This window comes from Pelophylax lessonae (assembly GCF_965119305.1).
Source record: "Pelophylax lessonae genome assembly, chromosome: 10".
In the NCBI taxonomy this organism is placed as follows: domain Eukaryota; kingdom Metazoa; phylum Chordata; class Amphibia; order Anura; family Ranidae; genus Pelophylax; species Pelophylax lessonae.
This window is the reverse complement of record NC_138777.1, coordinates 210,816,826-210,833,131: the sequence shown is the minus strand read 5'-3', so window position 1 is coordinate 210,833,131 and position 16,306 is coordinate 210,816,826. Positions and strand designations below refer to the sequence as shown.

At 45.3% G+C, this 16,306-nt stretch overlaps 1 protein-coding gene across 1 annotated transcript in view; it reads right to left on the bottom strand.

Annotated features, from left to right (window-relative positions):
• The window catches only part of GSE1 (Gse1 coiled-coil protein), a 589,073-nt gene that overhangs the window by 6,136 nt on the left and 566,631 nt on the right, over positions 1–16,306 (bottom strand). The window contains exons 7-14 of the mRNA XM_082270436.1: positions 15,083–15,271; positions 13,115–13,440; positions 11,275–11,602; positions 7,285–7,895; positions 5,540–5,652; positions 3,418–3,688; positions 2,240–2,377; positions 425–988 (exon numbers count right to left, since the gene is read on the bottom strand). Of these exons, the coding sequence (XP_082126562.1) occupies positions 425–988; positions 2,240–2,377; positions 3,418–3,688; positions 5,540–5,652; positions 7,285–7,895; positions 11,275–11,602; positions 13,115–13,440; positions 15,083–15,271 (2,540 nt within the window). The remainder of the gene's footprint in view (positions 1–424; positions 989–2,239; positions 2,378–3,417; positions 3,689–5,539; positions 5,653–7,284; positions 7,896–11,274; positions 11,603–13,114; positions 13,441–15,082; positions 15,272–16,306) is intronic.

Genomic DNA, 16,306 nt, shown 5'->3' with positions numbered 1-16,306 from the left:
TTTGCTCAGCTGAAATTCCAGCTCAGAGATGACAATCATGTAAACCCTGGTGCCAATACAGTTTTTGACTGCGCTCACTAATGTCTGACACAGATCAGCTCCTGTTGCAGCAACTCACCTTCTGACATGCTACAAAGTTAAAATGTAGCAGTCTGATCACTGGGGGAGGGGAGACTGAGGAAATGCTTCCCCCTGCCTGCAGCAGACTGATGACATCTCAGCCTAGAGATCACATAGCTTTTTAATAATAAAAGGTGGACTTTTAGGAACTTATACATGCAGACTTGTAAAGTTACTGATAGGTCCACTTTATATAAAGTTAAAATGTAGGTTAATGTGTCACAATTAAGGTTTTGTCTTCAATGGTGACCACTTTGCATGAAACTAGGGACCACAAAAGCTTTGATTCAAATATAGGTCTTACCTTTGTGCTTCTGCAGGGCCTTCTGTGTTGACTGTAAGACAGATTCGTGAAACTGGTGTGCAAATTCCTCAGCCAGGAAGGGTTCCCATGACTTGTTCCTCCCGTTCATGCTTTGGGAAGGCTGCACTGGGTTCTCCTTGGGTGGGTGTCCTCGCACAAAGTTCAGAATGCTCAAGCTCTTTTTAGCAGGCGGGGCCTCGACCTGCCTGATTTTGTCGGCGCTTGGTGCGTTGGTCACTGGGGGTTGGACTGGAAGCTGTAGGGGTGGGACCCTGGTGGATTCCAGGACTGGAAGCTGCAGGGGTGGGACCCTGGTGGATTCCAGGACTGGAAGATGCAGGGGTGGGACCCTGGTGGATTCCAGGACTGGAAGCTGCAGGGGTGGGACCCTGGTGGATTCCAGGAGTTTGGGCTGATCTACACTATGGGGTTCTAGACGAAGGGGTTCCAGAGGCTTTACAGGTTCCGGGACAGAAACAGTGCAAGACGAAGTAGAAGCGACTGGAGCTGGTGGGTCAGGATGTGTTGATGGCAGAGCAGGTAGCTGGTCCTCGGGGGCCGGGCCTAAAAAAGAAAGCATGTCTCTTTTCAGAACTTAAAATGTGGGTAAGTCAAACATTTCCATACAGTCACAAAGAATAATACTTATTAGCATTTGCAAATTATATAAAAATTCAAGCCCCAGTTAGTCATTCTTCGGACCCATTAGTACCCTTCCAGTGCAAAGTGGGAGTGCACACAAAAATGTGCGCTTTACCGCCATGCAAGTTAATGCAGGTAACATGCATTAGCACATTAATAATGCAATTCACCATCAACAACACCCAAACCGCATTAACCCAAAGCACTTCCTTGGATGCATGTGTTGCAGTCCACCACAATGTGAAGGCATGCACTACTATGCCTTGTCTGCTGCACGAGGAAAAAATGGCCCCTTGGAAGATCTCTTTAGCCTTTTTATAGTCTTATCAATGAGACTTTGATCCTACTTTGTGGTGCCACATTGTGATTATGCTCCAATATTCCTCCTCTTAATGCAAACTAGAGCGGAGTTCCAATCGTTTTTAGGTTTATTAAAGTCAGCAGCTACAAAAATTGTAGCTGCTGACTTTTATTAAACACACACTCAGGACCTGTCCCACGATGCAGCTGCCCCGAAGCCTTTCGCCTCTCCCCGGCATCACAAGTGTGGGCATCCGCCTGTGATAGCTTGCGGCTTCACAGCTGGGTGTGCACTGTGCATGCCAGAGTCGCGCTGCGCTTCCTCAGTGACCGGGCAATCTTCAGGGCCCTGTGACGTGTCTCAGAAGATTGCAGTGAGGGAGGGGGGGAGAGGAGAACTTCTGCTCGAGCGGAAGTGGGAGCGGGCTCCTGTCAACTTTTGGGTGGAACTCTGCTTTAAGCATCTGCTTAGACTGGTCCGAGTTATAGACTCTTGTGGCATATCCTGTAACCTCAGCAGCTTATCCTGCTACCTGCACTGCCTTGGTACACACAATGTCACTAGAGGGAGTATTTTCCCATATCTGTAAGATTTAAAAAATGTAGCACAGCAAGTTTAAAAAAAGGGCGCATAAATAGCAACTTCTCTATAAATAATACAATAAAAACACAGAGTTCCTCTTTAACATAACGCAGCTTTGTTATGAGGAAAAAAATGCCCATCCTCTTTGCTTGGTCAGCTATTGACTTCACGGATTTGCGCCAATTTAGCATTTTTCTATCTACTGATGCAGGTTTGTAAATTTGACTCAAAGAACACAATCTAACAAGACGGGCCATACATCTTTGTAGCAAGGTTGTTACATGACTCACCTGATGGAGGAGGAAGAGGGGGAGGAGGAAGGGGAGGTGGGCTTGTCCGAGTCTGGGCCGGCGGTTGGTTCTTCACTGCCTCAGGTGCTGCATTCTTCTGCTTAATTGCTTCAAGCATTTCCACCAGTTTTTCCTTGTCTGTGGTAATGAAGACAATGTGTTAAAAGCAACATCTTACCAAAAGGGTTCAATTATCAATATTGGCATTTAGGTTTCTATAGAGCCGACAATTTAAACAGCACTTTACATATTCATTCACATCACTTACTGCCCTCAAGCAGCTCACAATCCAAGGTTCTATAGACACACACGGGCCAATTTAGAGAGCAGCCAACAACATATTAGCATGTCTTTAAAAGTGTTGGCGGAAACCCACACGCACAGGGAGTGCATACAAAAAAAAAAAAAAACTTCATGCAGATGGCGCCCAAGCTGGAATTCGAACCGGGGAGCCCAGTGCTACAAGGCAGAAGTGTTGAGCTCTTTGGTGGGATCAGAATCCTCAGGCAAGATTCAGCCATAATCCACATGGCTGCCCACTACTGCTCTTATATTCTGATGAGATGAACGGTTATATTTTAGGGGGGCCTCACCTGTAGATCCTGAACCCTAAAGACTTTGTTTTTTGGAGGGCTCAGGAGCCACAGGTAAGATCCAGCCATATTCTAACTGGTTGGCACCACTGCCCTACTCTGTACAGATGAACGATTATATTCTAGGGGGGTAGAAGCTCTTTGGAAGGCTCGGGATCCACAGATGAGATTGAGCCATATTCGACATGGTTACCCACCATGGCTCTTATGTCCTGTAGAGATGAACTGTTATATTGGGGGACAATAATGTGTTAATCTTGAGTCCTCTAGGGCAGTGGTCCTCAACCCTGGCCTACAGGGCCCACTAACAGGCCAGATTTTAGGTATTACCTTGGGGAGATGCAGACTAGAGTACTGCAATCACTGAGCAGCAAATGATATCACCTGGGATGTATTTCAGTTATCTTGAAAATCTGGCCTGTTAGTGTGCCCTGTAGGCCAGGGTTGAGGACCACTGCTCTAGGGAGCAGAAGCTCTTTGGAAGACACCGAATCCACTAATATGAGATTCAGCCATAATCTAACTGGTTTCCCACCACCGCTCTCATATCCCCTAGAGTACGTGTTACTATCAGGAACGTCTTACCTCTCCTCTTCTCTGCACTGACATGGGACAGGTCAAAGAACGTGAGAAATTTCTTCTTCTCCTCCAGGTTGGGGCTGTTGTTGAGCTCATCTGGGCTGAATCTGGTGGAGAGGGGAGAATGTGGAGAAGGCGTCTGTCGCTTGATTTGTATCGTGGGCGGAGACTGACTCCTTTCCCGCAACATCCGCCTTCGCTTCCTCCGCTTCTGCTGCAGAAGGCGCTCCTTTTCTTGTTGGGTTGTGAGGCCGAATATCTGAAGGAATTCCAACTTCTGCCACATTGAAACAAAATAGAGAAAACAAATTATAGGCTGATCGATCACAAAGCTTTGTTCATACCGACTGTACTCCACTGAGCTGGCACTCTGTGTTCAATATAAGGGTCAACAAAAATAAACCCAACAACAAAAGGGGTTAGGAAACCAAGCAGTTATAGTAGGTTGTGGTTTTCAAAACCAACTTGGGTTCAGAAGAATGAGGAGACATTTAGAAGAAGGTAGGTAGGCAAGCTAAACCATTTTTGGTGAAAAACATCTTTCCTGAGACACACAAGGATTGCTTCCTTCACCAGTCCCCATCTGAAGATGCCAGTTGTCTGGCTAGTATACTAACCAACTAGAAATGTAAAAATCGATGACCTGAAGCAAGTAGATTTACCAAAGCCAAACAGAATGTGCACTTTTCAAGTGCAGTTGCTCCAGAGCTTAGTAAAATGAGGGGAAGCTTCACTTTACAAAGAGAACAAAAAATGACATGCAAGGAGAATAAAAAAAAAATTTTTTTGCTTGCATTTGATTGGATGATGGAAGTTAGCAGCGTTTCTCCTAATTTACCAAGCTATAGAGCAATTGCACTTGCAAAATGCTGTGTCTAGCAGTAAATCAAATAAACTTAGACATCAACCATATTATAAAGAAAGATAATATGGGGATATTTGGGATATGCGCAGACTAAACAGTAACAGAACGAAAATGGTTTATCAAATCTGTTATTGCATTAAAATAAAAAGACACAAAAACTATCTTTGTAACAGTTGCAGGAGATTGTCCTGCATTTGATAGCAGGGCTCCGGTGCCGATACAAAGCATTTGCATATGTACTTGTGCAGGAGCAAATGCTCCGATACCTAAAACTGATACCTTTGCGGTGCAATTTGAGCCCATGCACAATTAATGGGCTCAAATCGCACTGCAAAGAATTGCTTGGGATTTAAATAGGAATGCGGTCCGATCCCTATGCTATTTCCCGCACTGCTCCTGTGTGAATCCAGGCTTGTCAGTGATTTCAGCCTGGGTTCACACAGGAATGATGCAGGAAACTGCATGTGATTTGAACAGAAATCACACCGCATTCCTGTTCAAATCACGCGATTCTTTGCAGTGCAATTTTGAGCCCATTCATTTTTTATGGAGTCAAATTGCACAGCACTGCACAGTATTAGAAACTGGTATCGGTGAGTACTTAAATACGAGTGTCTGTACTCTTACTTCAAAAACAGGTTTTGGTGCAACCCCCATTTGATAGTTTTCTTGAACAAACTTAACTTTTTTGAGGATGCATATGGAGTTCCAATTTACAAGGATTACCAAGTACCCCAAAGGTCATTCTGGCAGAAAATTTAAAAAACTGGCCCCTCAAAAAAAAAAAAGACACATCAAGATTCAGGACCTGAGCTCAAAATGAGGAAAAAGGGGAACTAGAAAACAGGTTGGGTTTTTGTGGAAGGGACCATTCCACCCCGACTACAGTTATCCACCTGGAAGAAGAGAGACCTTATGCATGGTTGTTCCAGCCAATGACACAAAGAAGGTAAACCCAACAATCAGGAAGCTATCCTTTGTAGAACATGAAGTAGCAATGGAAATCTCCATGTCTCTCAGGAGAGAGTTCTTTCAATCTGTACCTAAAGCCCAAATTTTTCTTTTTTTGATGCCACAGGGAATGGTTAGAATTCCTGACAGCTTTCATCCAAATGTATTGCAGTAGTATAGGTAATAGAGAATATGAATGTTAAAAAATTAAATATTGGTTGGGCAGCTGCTGCCCACCAAAAGGATTTCCACAATCCCTTTGGGTGCACAGGGTCAACTACACAATGCCAACCATGGTGCTCTGTCCCGTACCTCAGAGGATGTATCCAGCTTGAGTGGGGGCTGCTCAGCCACTCGCCGGAGGTGCGCTCGGACTTCCTCCTCATCGCTTTCATCGTACGAGTCATCTAGGTCGTAGTAATAACCTAAACAGGAGAAGCCAGAGAACACAGGTTAGGGATTTGCAAAACTCTAGGAATGAGTCATATTTACTGGAATTCTTAAGAGATGAGTGGGCACTCTAATTAGAGTGTACATTGTATCTGAGGTAGAAAAAAAAAAAAAAAAAAAAAATCACTGGTTCTATTTATAAGTAATCCATTTAAAGCCCCACTCTGGGCTACGGATAAAATTTACCCATACAAATTAGCAGGTTTGCATTGTACGCAAGAACAATGTGGACCCGCCCATATCCCGGGGGCATTAGACAGCAAAGGAGAGTGGTAGCTGCCAGAAAGAAACAAAGAATAAAAAGGTACTTATTACATTCCCACTAGCAAACTGAGCATCTAACCCATACAGTGCAGGGAAAACCCCACAGCAAATTTAACTGCAGCCCAGAGTGGATCTTTAAAGTGGTTGTAAACCTCTGAAATTAAAACATGAACTAAGCGTGTCCTTATATAGTGTTTACTAGCCTCAGTACCAGTTCACACCATAGAAACGCAGTCCAGATGCTTTTCTGCATGTGCGTTTTTCCAGTGCATGTTCCACCCTCTTTTTCTTAACCTGAAATAAGGACTTGTGTTTCAGTATGTTTTTGATGCATACCAGTGCAGTTTTGAAGAGTTTTACAGCGATCCAGTACAGTCCAGTGCAGGAAAAATGCTACTTTTTTTTTTTCCATGAACTGGAACGCACTGGAACTTTGGGCACTGGTGTGAATTATGCCCATATACCTTACATTCCATACGTTTTTGATGCAGAAAAAAATGCACTGGACTGCATGTGGTGTGAACTGGCCCTCAATCCAAAGCACCTAGTGTTCCTATCTGCTCTCTCTCTCTTTCCTCTGCTATTTGCATGAAACACTTTTGACAGGTAATGCCGACATCTTAAGAGTCCCGGGGGAAGGCCATGCCCCCGCCCCCCCCCCCCCCACTCCAGCACCCAGAGGGTGATTGACAGCCTCAGCAGTGCATGTTCTCCTATGAGACTGCAGAAGGGTGTATGTCTTTTCCCTCCACTCAGTTCTCAGATTACACTCAGCTTCCTGCTCTATGCTGTGCAGTATGTGACATCAGATCCCCATCCCTGCCTTCTAGAGCTCAGAGATGCTATGCAAAATCTGCGCTTTAGGTGGCTGTAGAGGGGAGAAAACTGCAGATAGAGGGGTATAACCTACGTACATAGGAGGGTTGGTTTCATTCAGTTTCATAATTACCTGGGGCTGGTCACTTCACTGGGTATATGCAAGGCATTACAACCACTTTATATGAACCAATTAGGAGCTAAACACAGAATGAATAGGATGCATTAAAATCTGCCCCAAGAACAGCTTATTGCAGTCACAAGATTGTCAATTATACAGGCAAGAATGTTTGGAGCCCCCCCCCCCATCCTTTCTTAACTTTGTTCTAGCCTATCAGTGCCAAAAGCAGAGACAGGATGCGACTGAAGAGGGGTAAGGGCACAGGCACTATCTCTGCCCATAGCCCACAGCAATCACTTGAGCGTTTTTTTAAATGGAGGTTCTCTCTATTTTTTTTTCTCCCAACTTGAAAAAAAAAAAAAAAAAAAACAGTTTAGTAAATCTCTGCAACTCATATGCGTCTTACCCTTCTCCCGGGCCTCTTTCCGCCTCCGTTCCTCCAGGTCCAGCTTACTGACCAGCCTGCGGTGCTGCTGCAAAAACTCATCGTAGATGTACATGGGCTCTCGCGTCCTCAGTGGCGGTGCTCTGAGCGCCGTGCTTGGCTTGTGCAGCAGCGTGATCTCCATAGTCTGTCCAGCTTGCTGGAGGGAACTCCGCTGCTGGTTTAGGAAAGTCTGCGTTGACTTTTCAAGCTCGGCAAGGAAAGGGGCGTGGGAATAACCAGTGTTCTCCAATGTGGAGGAATCCCGAATGGGTTGATACTTCTCCATTTCCCGTCTCCTGTGTGCCAACTCCTCCTCATCCTGTTGCTTCTCAAAGGAAAATGGTCGCTCTATTTTGATCAGGGGGGCCACAGTTTGTCTGTTATGTTCATACACAGCGGTGGCGTGGGTATGCACAGTGGCGGGCTCCTGGGTGCGTCGTGGCTCTGTTGAGGTCTCCATCAGCGACACAGGGTTCCATAATGAAGTGGGCGTTGGCTGTTGCTGCGTTTTGGGAGAAATAAGTGGCGGCGGACCTCCGAAATGTTGTAGGGGCTCTCGGACACTGCTCTCATTGCGGTTGCTTATAACCCTACATGAACTAAAGGAGAAAAAAAAAAAAAGAAGTGTGTGAGCAAACCGGTTGACTAGAGCCGACATCCTTAAATTTGTAAGTACAAAAGGTAGAGCTTGTGTGGGTTAAACCAGGATTTGGGAAATGGCCCCAATTTCAGCAAGGGAACCCTAAGTGGAATAAAATTTAAAAAAAAGGTATATCAAGATCAAGAGTGCAAAAAAAGTCATGAATACCCACATTTGTAGTGTATGAAATGTTGCCCTTGGCAGGGTGATTGTTACATTCCCTAACATTCAAACTAGAAGAAAAAAAGCTTCAGGAATATTCGAATAGAAGAGTTAAAAATTGATTGCAAAGTCTTGTTTTTTTTCCTATAAAACAACATGTTCTACTTACCTGCACTGTTGCAGTGGATTTGCGCAGTGGCCTGGATCTTCCTATTCTTGGGTCCCTCCCTCCTGTTCAGTGCCCCCACAGCAAGCAGCTTGCTTTGGGGGCACCTGAGCTTAGCCACAGCTCCCTGTGTCCATTAAGACACAGAGCCCCAACCCAGCCCCCCCCCCTTTCTCCAGGGGGTGGAAGGAGAGGATCAAGAAGAGAATCGCGGTCAGCTGAGACACTCGTGGACATCGCTGGACAGAGAGGGACCTCAGGCAAGTATTAGGAGGACTGCTGCATACAGAAGGCATTTTAACCTTCTGACTTTACAACTCCTTTTAAGAATCAATCTTATCCTCCCGAAAGTTTCTTCCCTTCCAACCTGCACTTGTCCCCAGATCACTTACGGGTCTCTTTGGGGTAGTGCAAGACTTGTTCCATCAACGGGTGATTGTTGCGATTTCGGAATGTTTTCAGGGGTTTTTACTCAAACATCCTTACAGTTCTCAGGAAGGAAGGCAAGGTACATCCAATTCTGGACCTCAAGGTGCTAAACTGCCGTTGTGAGTACAGAGGTTCCGCGTGGAGTCTAATCACATGGTAGTGGCATCCCTACATCAGGGGGATTTCTTCTTGCTTCTATTGACATCAAGGACTCCTACCTGCACATTCTAATATGTGCCGGTCACCAATGCTTCCTCCGTTTTTCCCATGGAAAAGGAGAATTACCTTTGGTCTCGCCTCTGCTCCTCGGGTCTTCACAAAAGTGTTGGCCCCGGTACTGGCATTGTTTGAGTCAGCGGGGGATCGCGGTACTGGCTTACCTGGACGATCTCCTGCAAGTGGAGTCTTCGGCTGCTCTAATGGACAACTGGAGACTGCTCTGCGATTTCTGAGGGAGTTCGGTTGGATTCTGATCCTTCAGGAGTCTGCTTTGGTTTTGTCCATAAAAACTAGACTATCTGGGTCTGACTCTGGATTTGGCACCAGCCAGAGTGTTTCTTCCTCTGGAAAAACTCCAAACATTGCAGGACGCAATTCAGCTTCTGTTGTCCAGCAGACGGTAATCCCTCTGGGCTTGCATGCAGGTGCTGGGCCTGATGGTGTCCACCCTCGAGGCAGTCTGTTTGCACAGTTCCACGCAAGATCTCTGCTAAAGAGATTCTGGTGAACTGGGACAAGGATCCATGGTTTCTAGAGGTGGCTTCGTTCTCTGGCACTTCGACAGGGAAAATCCTTTCTCCCCCTGTACTGGATGGTTGTCACCATGGATGCCAGCCTGTCCTGGTGGGGAGGCGTCCTCAGCACAGATGTGCTCAGGGGGTCTGGACTCTGGCAGATTGAGGTTCTGGAACCCCCGAGCGATCAACCTTTGTCTGGCTCATTGACAATTCCTCTTCAGCGGTGGCCGGTACAAATTCATTTGGACAATGCCATGGCCTATGTCAATCACCAAGGGGGCACAAGTAGTGTCCTGGAGGCTCAGTTAGTAGCCGGAATTTTAAGGTGGGCTGACCTATTCGTTCCAGCCCTCTCAAATTTCTGCCACGACTCCTGTGCAGGATCAAAGCATAAGGGATACCGTCCAGACTGACCTCGCTGGTCTTGGTACACTGATCGGGTATGGCTGGTCACCGATGCCCCTTGCGGGCTTCCTCTCAGGGAGGATCGGCTGTCCCAAGGCCAGATCTTCCATCCTGCTTTACAGTCCCTGGCTTTGCGGCTTGGCTGTTGAACGCCAGTTGCTGAAGGATGGAGGTTTGTCTGAGTTGGTGATTCCTACGCTGTTGAAAGCTAGGAAATCTACTTCTAGGAAGATCTATCGTTGTACGTGGAAGATGTACATTGCGTGGTATGAGTCTCTTGGGAATCATCCTCCTCGGTGGATCAGATCTTAACCTTAACCACCCTTTAACAAAGGGTTGAACAGAAATTGGCCTTAAGTACCATCAAGATCCTGGTCCTCTTTGAGGGTGTATTTTTTTTTTCAGACGAGCTCCAGCTGTTTATGGTTGAGCTCCATGTTACCAAGGCTATGGTTAGCCTTGGGAATTTTTTTCTGCTTTTTTCCCACACCCCCATGTTTAACACTATTTTGGGACGTCCCAATGGTTAAGAAGAATCAGGAGCTGTGTCCATCAATGAACTAAAGAGAAAATGTGATTTTTGACTTATCATAAAACACATTTCTTTGATGTTCAATGATGGACACAGCACCCACCTCTCTGTGGAGTTGGCTTTCTTCTGACACTGCTTGTAACAAAATTGAGTGCCTATAGCTGAGTGTGGGTGTATACCCCCTGGGACTGCCCATAGGCGTAGTCAAGCTTTTTCCTGCCTAGTGTCCTACTCCTGTAGGGGGCAGTATAACCCAATCATTAGGAAGAATCAGGAGCTGTGTCCGTCAATGAACATCAGAGAAATGGATTTTACGGTAAGTATCAAAAGGAACAGTGCCCCCTCGTTGGGGGTCAGTGGGTGGAGGAACAGTGCCCCCTCGTTGGGGGTCAGTGGGTGGAGGAACAGTGCCCCCTCGTTGGGGGTCAGTGGGTGGAGGAACAGTGCCCCCTCGTTGGGGGTCAGTGGGTGGAGGAACAGTGCCCCCTTGGTGTTACTGCAGAGATGGAACTGCTATACAGAATTGATACAATGTTACAGAAAGGGAACCCTGAAAACTTTTCTAAAACCCTTTAAAGATGAGCAACAGATCACCTAAGGTAAACAGAATTCTGTCTCTGCAACATTGCATCAGGGAAGGTTTTTTTGTAGTTTTAACACACTTTGTTCTAGGAGCATACGCCATCGTTACAGTACAAGTGTGGTCACTCTAGGACAGAAGTGTGTTACTGGAAGGACCAGAGGTGAAAAAACGTAAAGAAAAATCCTGAAAAATTGATGCAGCCATCACATATGATTGGTAAGCTGCAATATATTACATATTTCCTCTTGGGTTTAGATCTACTTCAATAGCCCAGGTGGTACACATGCAGAGCTTTTGATGGTACCAACGACTAACCTGAGGTTTTCCGGCCTAAGCTCCGGCTCCGATTGGTTAATAGGACGGCCGCTCATGTCTAGCTGCTGTTCCAACACCTGCTGCCGAAATTCCGACACCTGGTATTGACGATCCTCCTTCTCTTGCCTCAGACGTCTTTGACGAGCCAGCCACTTCTCCTCCTCCTGCGTCCTCTGAGCCAGGAGAGCGGCTGCAGCCGCCGAGTTCGGTTGGGGAAAAGCAGCGTGGGCGGAGATCAGACTGGGGACCGAGTGGTGCGTGGGGGGCGGCTGGTGTAACGAGTGTTGGACTGGCTTTGTGGTCTGTAGGGAAGGTTCTTTTAACTTCTCTGCAGACAAAAAAAGGACGTGGATTAATTTCAAAACGATACACCATGTGGTCAAAAATTTGCAGACCATCACATCTACATGAGCATTTAGTTTAGGTAATTCCATTCCAAAACAATGGCCATGAACATAAAGTTAGCTGAAGCTGGAGAGATAGGAGCATCTCACTGCATGGCTTCTTCTTCCACTGGGGAAGGACGAAGACCAGCAGAGAAAAAAATAAAATTAAAAGAACAATCTGGTATCCTGCCCTGCCTGGAGTTAGCGGTTTGCCTGGAGCTCAGCGTTAGGGCCCATTAAACACTTTTCTTTTTTATATGGCTTACTGTCTTATAGCAGTAAAGCTGCTATAGGACGGCACCTCTGCACCGAATCGTATATATATATATATATATACACACACATACACACATATATATATATATATATATATATATATATATATATATATATATATATATATATATATACACACACACACATACGTGATTGGACACTTCCAGGGTGGGGGCGGCACCCGCCGATCATCAGGCAGAGGGACAGAACTGTGATCTGCCCATGTAAACAAGGCAGACCACCATTCTTACAGGAGGGAAGGGATGGAGTTTGGGTCTCTGCAAAGCATGGAAAAAATTCCATCTCTTCCCCTAGAAAAAACACCTCACACAGTATAGTAAAACACTGGCTAGGCACACAATTAACCCTTTTCATTGCCTTGTAACCACCCCCTTCCCAGCCATTGTAATTAGTACAGTGACCATGCATATTTTTACCACTGACCACTGTATTAGTGTCACTGGTCCCCAAAAAAAAAGTGTCAGTGTCAGAATGTCCGCTGCAAGATCGCAGTCCCGCTATAAGTCGCTAATCGCTGCCATTACTAGTATAAAATAATAACATCCCATAGTTTGTAGACCCTATAGGTTTTTGCACAAACCAATCAATATACGCTTATTGGGATTTTTTTTTTTGGTTACCAAAAATATGTAGCAGAATACATATTGCCCTAAATTTATGAAGATATTAGATTTTTTCAAGTGGTGATCAAACATCACCAAAAGAAAACTATTTGTGGGGAAAAAAAAAAGGGCATACATTTTATTTGGGTACAGCGTCGCATGACCGCGCAAGTGTCAAACTAACGCAGTGCAATATCACAAAAAATATCCTGGTCATGAAGGGGGGGGGGGGTAAATCTTCATGAGGTCAAGTGGTTAATGTGCGTTATGCTGTATGCTAATGTGCATTGCGTTAAGACAACACATTGAAAATAGTGGACTGCCAAGATACCCCATTGTCCTAAAAACACATACTGGACCCTTTTTTGTAAAGCAACGCGACTTGGTGACATTTAAAATGAATGCTAAAGTAAGTCAAATCTAAAATGGACCCCCTTAGTAACAACCTCTCACTAATACCCCGTAGCTTTCCACTAAGCGCATTTAACAACAAAACAACGTTTCTTAGGCTTGTGTCCTGTTCTTGCAAAAGGCCGATATGTGTTGAACACTTACCAGGTCTGCTCGGAGGGGGCTGCTCTGTGGTTTTCCCCCGTTCTTCTTGGTGACTCCGCATCGGGTGGAGTTCAGACTCTACTAAGAACTGGCTCTCCATGTTCTTCATGAGGGCGGCCTCTTTCTCCCTTGCCCTCTCGCGTTGCCTTTCCAGTTCCTGCTCTCTCTCTCGCTCCTTCTCCCTTTCCCTTTCCCTCTCTTTCTTCTCCCTCTCTCGTTCCCTCTCCCGCTCTCTCTCTTTTTCCCGTTCACGGTCTGCTTCCCTTTCTTTTTCTCGTTCCCGTTCTCGTTCCCTCTCCCGCCGGAGCTCTTCATCCATTTGAAGTCTGGAGGGGGAAAAAAAAAATAAATTATATTTTTGAGCAATGCGTGGTTTACTATCTGGTACAAGTTACTAAAGATTGGAAAAATCCTCTTCTGTAGCTTAAAACACAGCAAAACATACAATTAACCAACCCTCTACCTCCCTCCCATCTGTGCAAAGACATATCTTGATGCGGTACCCGCTCACCACTAATGGCGCTTTTCCACTGCAAGTACCGGCTCGGCTCTACTCGGCCCTGCTTGGCTCGGTTTGCTTTTCCACTGCTGGTACCGCATGGTACGGTGTTGGAACGGTTCGGTACAGTACGGTATGGTTTGCTTTTCCACTAAAGTAGTACTAAAGTTAAGTGGGTGGGATAACAATGGGGTGGGTGGGATTCTCTGACCAATCGGTGGCTAGTAGTGACTGCATGCAAAGGATTGTGGGATATGGTACCTCTTGGAACAACAATCGAGGTGGTACTGTTTTTGAGAGCCGTACCATTCGGTTCCATGCAGTGGAAAAGCGCCGCCGTACTGTACCGAACCGTTCTTACACCATACCATGCGGTACCAGCAGTGGAAAAGCACAAAAGCGAGCCGAACCGTTCGGTTCCATGCAGTGGAAAAGCGCCATAAGAATCCTGTAAAAATACAAAAAATTCTGGAAGTGGGTATTCTCACTACTGGCCTTTACTGCTTGAGGACGTAGTATAGCAAGCAGTATAGGCCAGGGTTTCTCAAACAGGGTTCCATGGAACCCTATGTTTTCTCCAGAGGCGCTAGGTGGTTCATTGAGCAATTTATACCTCTCAGATACTATAACTTCCCACTGACACCATTGATCACTGGGTGATTTTTCCCAATGACCACAAGTGTAAGGAGCATTGGTCCCACTGACCATCACACTAACATAGCATGAGTTGTAGAGTCATTTTTAACAGGGGTTCCCTGAGAGCAGAAAGATTTTAAGGGTTCCAAAAGAAAGGCTGGTATAGGCAGTATACATAGGTCAGTGGAGTTCAAGATGGTATTTTATTGAATATTTAGTAGAACAAAAAAACAAAAAATGCGTTTTGGGGGTTTGGATAATCCTTCATCAGGGCTTGGGTTTTCTATCACCTCTTAAATGGCCATCCTTAACTGGATAACAATTGTGGCAAGATCCCAACCACCACCAGCTTTTTTCAGCATGGAGCCCCAAGATTATATAGTTTGACTTTGCTCAGCCAAGCCACCCCCCCCCCCCCTCCCAATTCCCTTCCTCTCTTGGAGATTTGGAGATTTGATACATGTGAATAGCCCCACCAAAGCAAATCAGCTTGATCAATGAGACCGCCTTTCACAACAAAGTTTGATATGAACAATAAGAACTCTAATGCCGCTTATGTGCGAACCTTGATTCCTCCTAATAGGACTGCTCTTGAGCCTAGTAATAAAGTTGCTCATGCAACAAGCACTTTGCATCACATCAGAAGTATAGACCTGAAATTTGTGGGCTTCAAATTTACCAAGCCTAGAGGATTAGGACTCCATAAAAAATGCAATCTGATATTTGAAATTGTCCAGACCCCACAGGCTGAGAACCACTAATCAAAGCATGTGACCTCTTGGTGCCTATCCGGCTCATGATTCAACTGGAGATTTCAGTATCATCGACCTTACCTCTCGGCTGTCAGGCTGGAGATTCGCTCCGACTGCAGGGCGGACAGTGAATGGGTGAGGTCTGCTGGGTAGCGAACTCCAGACAAGTGCAGGTGCATAGCGGAGGGATGCAGAGGTGGCAGGGATCCGGGGCTGTGCAATGGGTAGAACTGGGACCTCAGGGCGGACAAACAGTACGAATCATCCATTCTGCAAAAGCAAAAAGAAAGCTGGAGATTATCATGCCTCCGCTGAAAAGCTTAAAGTGATATTAAACCAAAAATTGTATCTATTGCAGCTTACCAATCAGATGCGGTGGTTGCATTATTTTTTTTTTTTTTTTTAGGACTATGCTCCCCTCTGCTTTCACTAGAGGTGCACAAAATTTTAATCGCCAAATAATTTTGGTGCCAAAACAAAAAATGCAGGATGCATAGGCCGAAAGCCAAAACTGTATTATTATATATATATATATATATATATATTTTTTTTTTTTCCCCCTTTCGACTTTTTAAAAATACCATCATGAATTTAAAATGAATATGAATTTGTCTGCCATTATCGGCAGCTTTAGTGCAAGAAAAGCTCAAGAAAAATACAGCCCTTTAAATTCTATGTATGTCTTTACACTGGTCTGTTGCCCTTCCGTTGTGGTGTTAAAAATCCTGCTTGCTGCATTTTTGGTCAAACTGCACCAAAAACGCAGCTTCCTGTTGAAATGCATTGAAAACGCAGCAAGAATGCATCAGTGTTATGTTTTTGATGTGGTTTTTGAGTAACACGACCTATGAAAAACATAAGCACAGTAAAATCGTGGCAAAATGGTGTGCGTTTTTGGTGCCATTAACCTTTTTCTCCATCGGCGTATTACCAAAAACACCATTTCCGGGCAGTATGTTTTGTCCGCCAAAATTTCGGTGCATCTCTAGTTTTCACCGGTTGATCTGGCCACTAACCTCCTGTATTAGAGGACCTACAATCTGAATGAAGGAGCACCTTTGGACATCAGCATTGTCAGTCTGGGGGAAGGGGTGTTAGATGGGCTAGCAGATTTAGATACACTAACAAATTGAAGCCAAACTCCAGCCAATACGTTATAAGCAGTTACAGTAAACAGTATTTTTCCTGTTAGGATGAAAGTTTTACATAAAGTTTTACATGAATAAAAACTGATCATTGTAAGCAGCTCTGCTAGTGGGGTAAATGGTTTGTCTCTGTAACTGATACATACTGCTGAACAGTTGC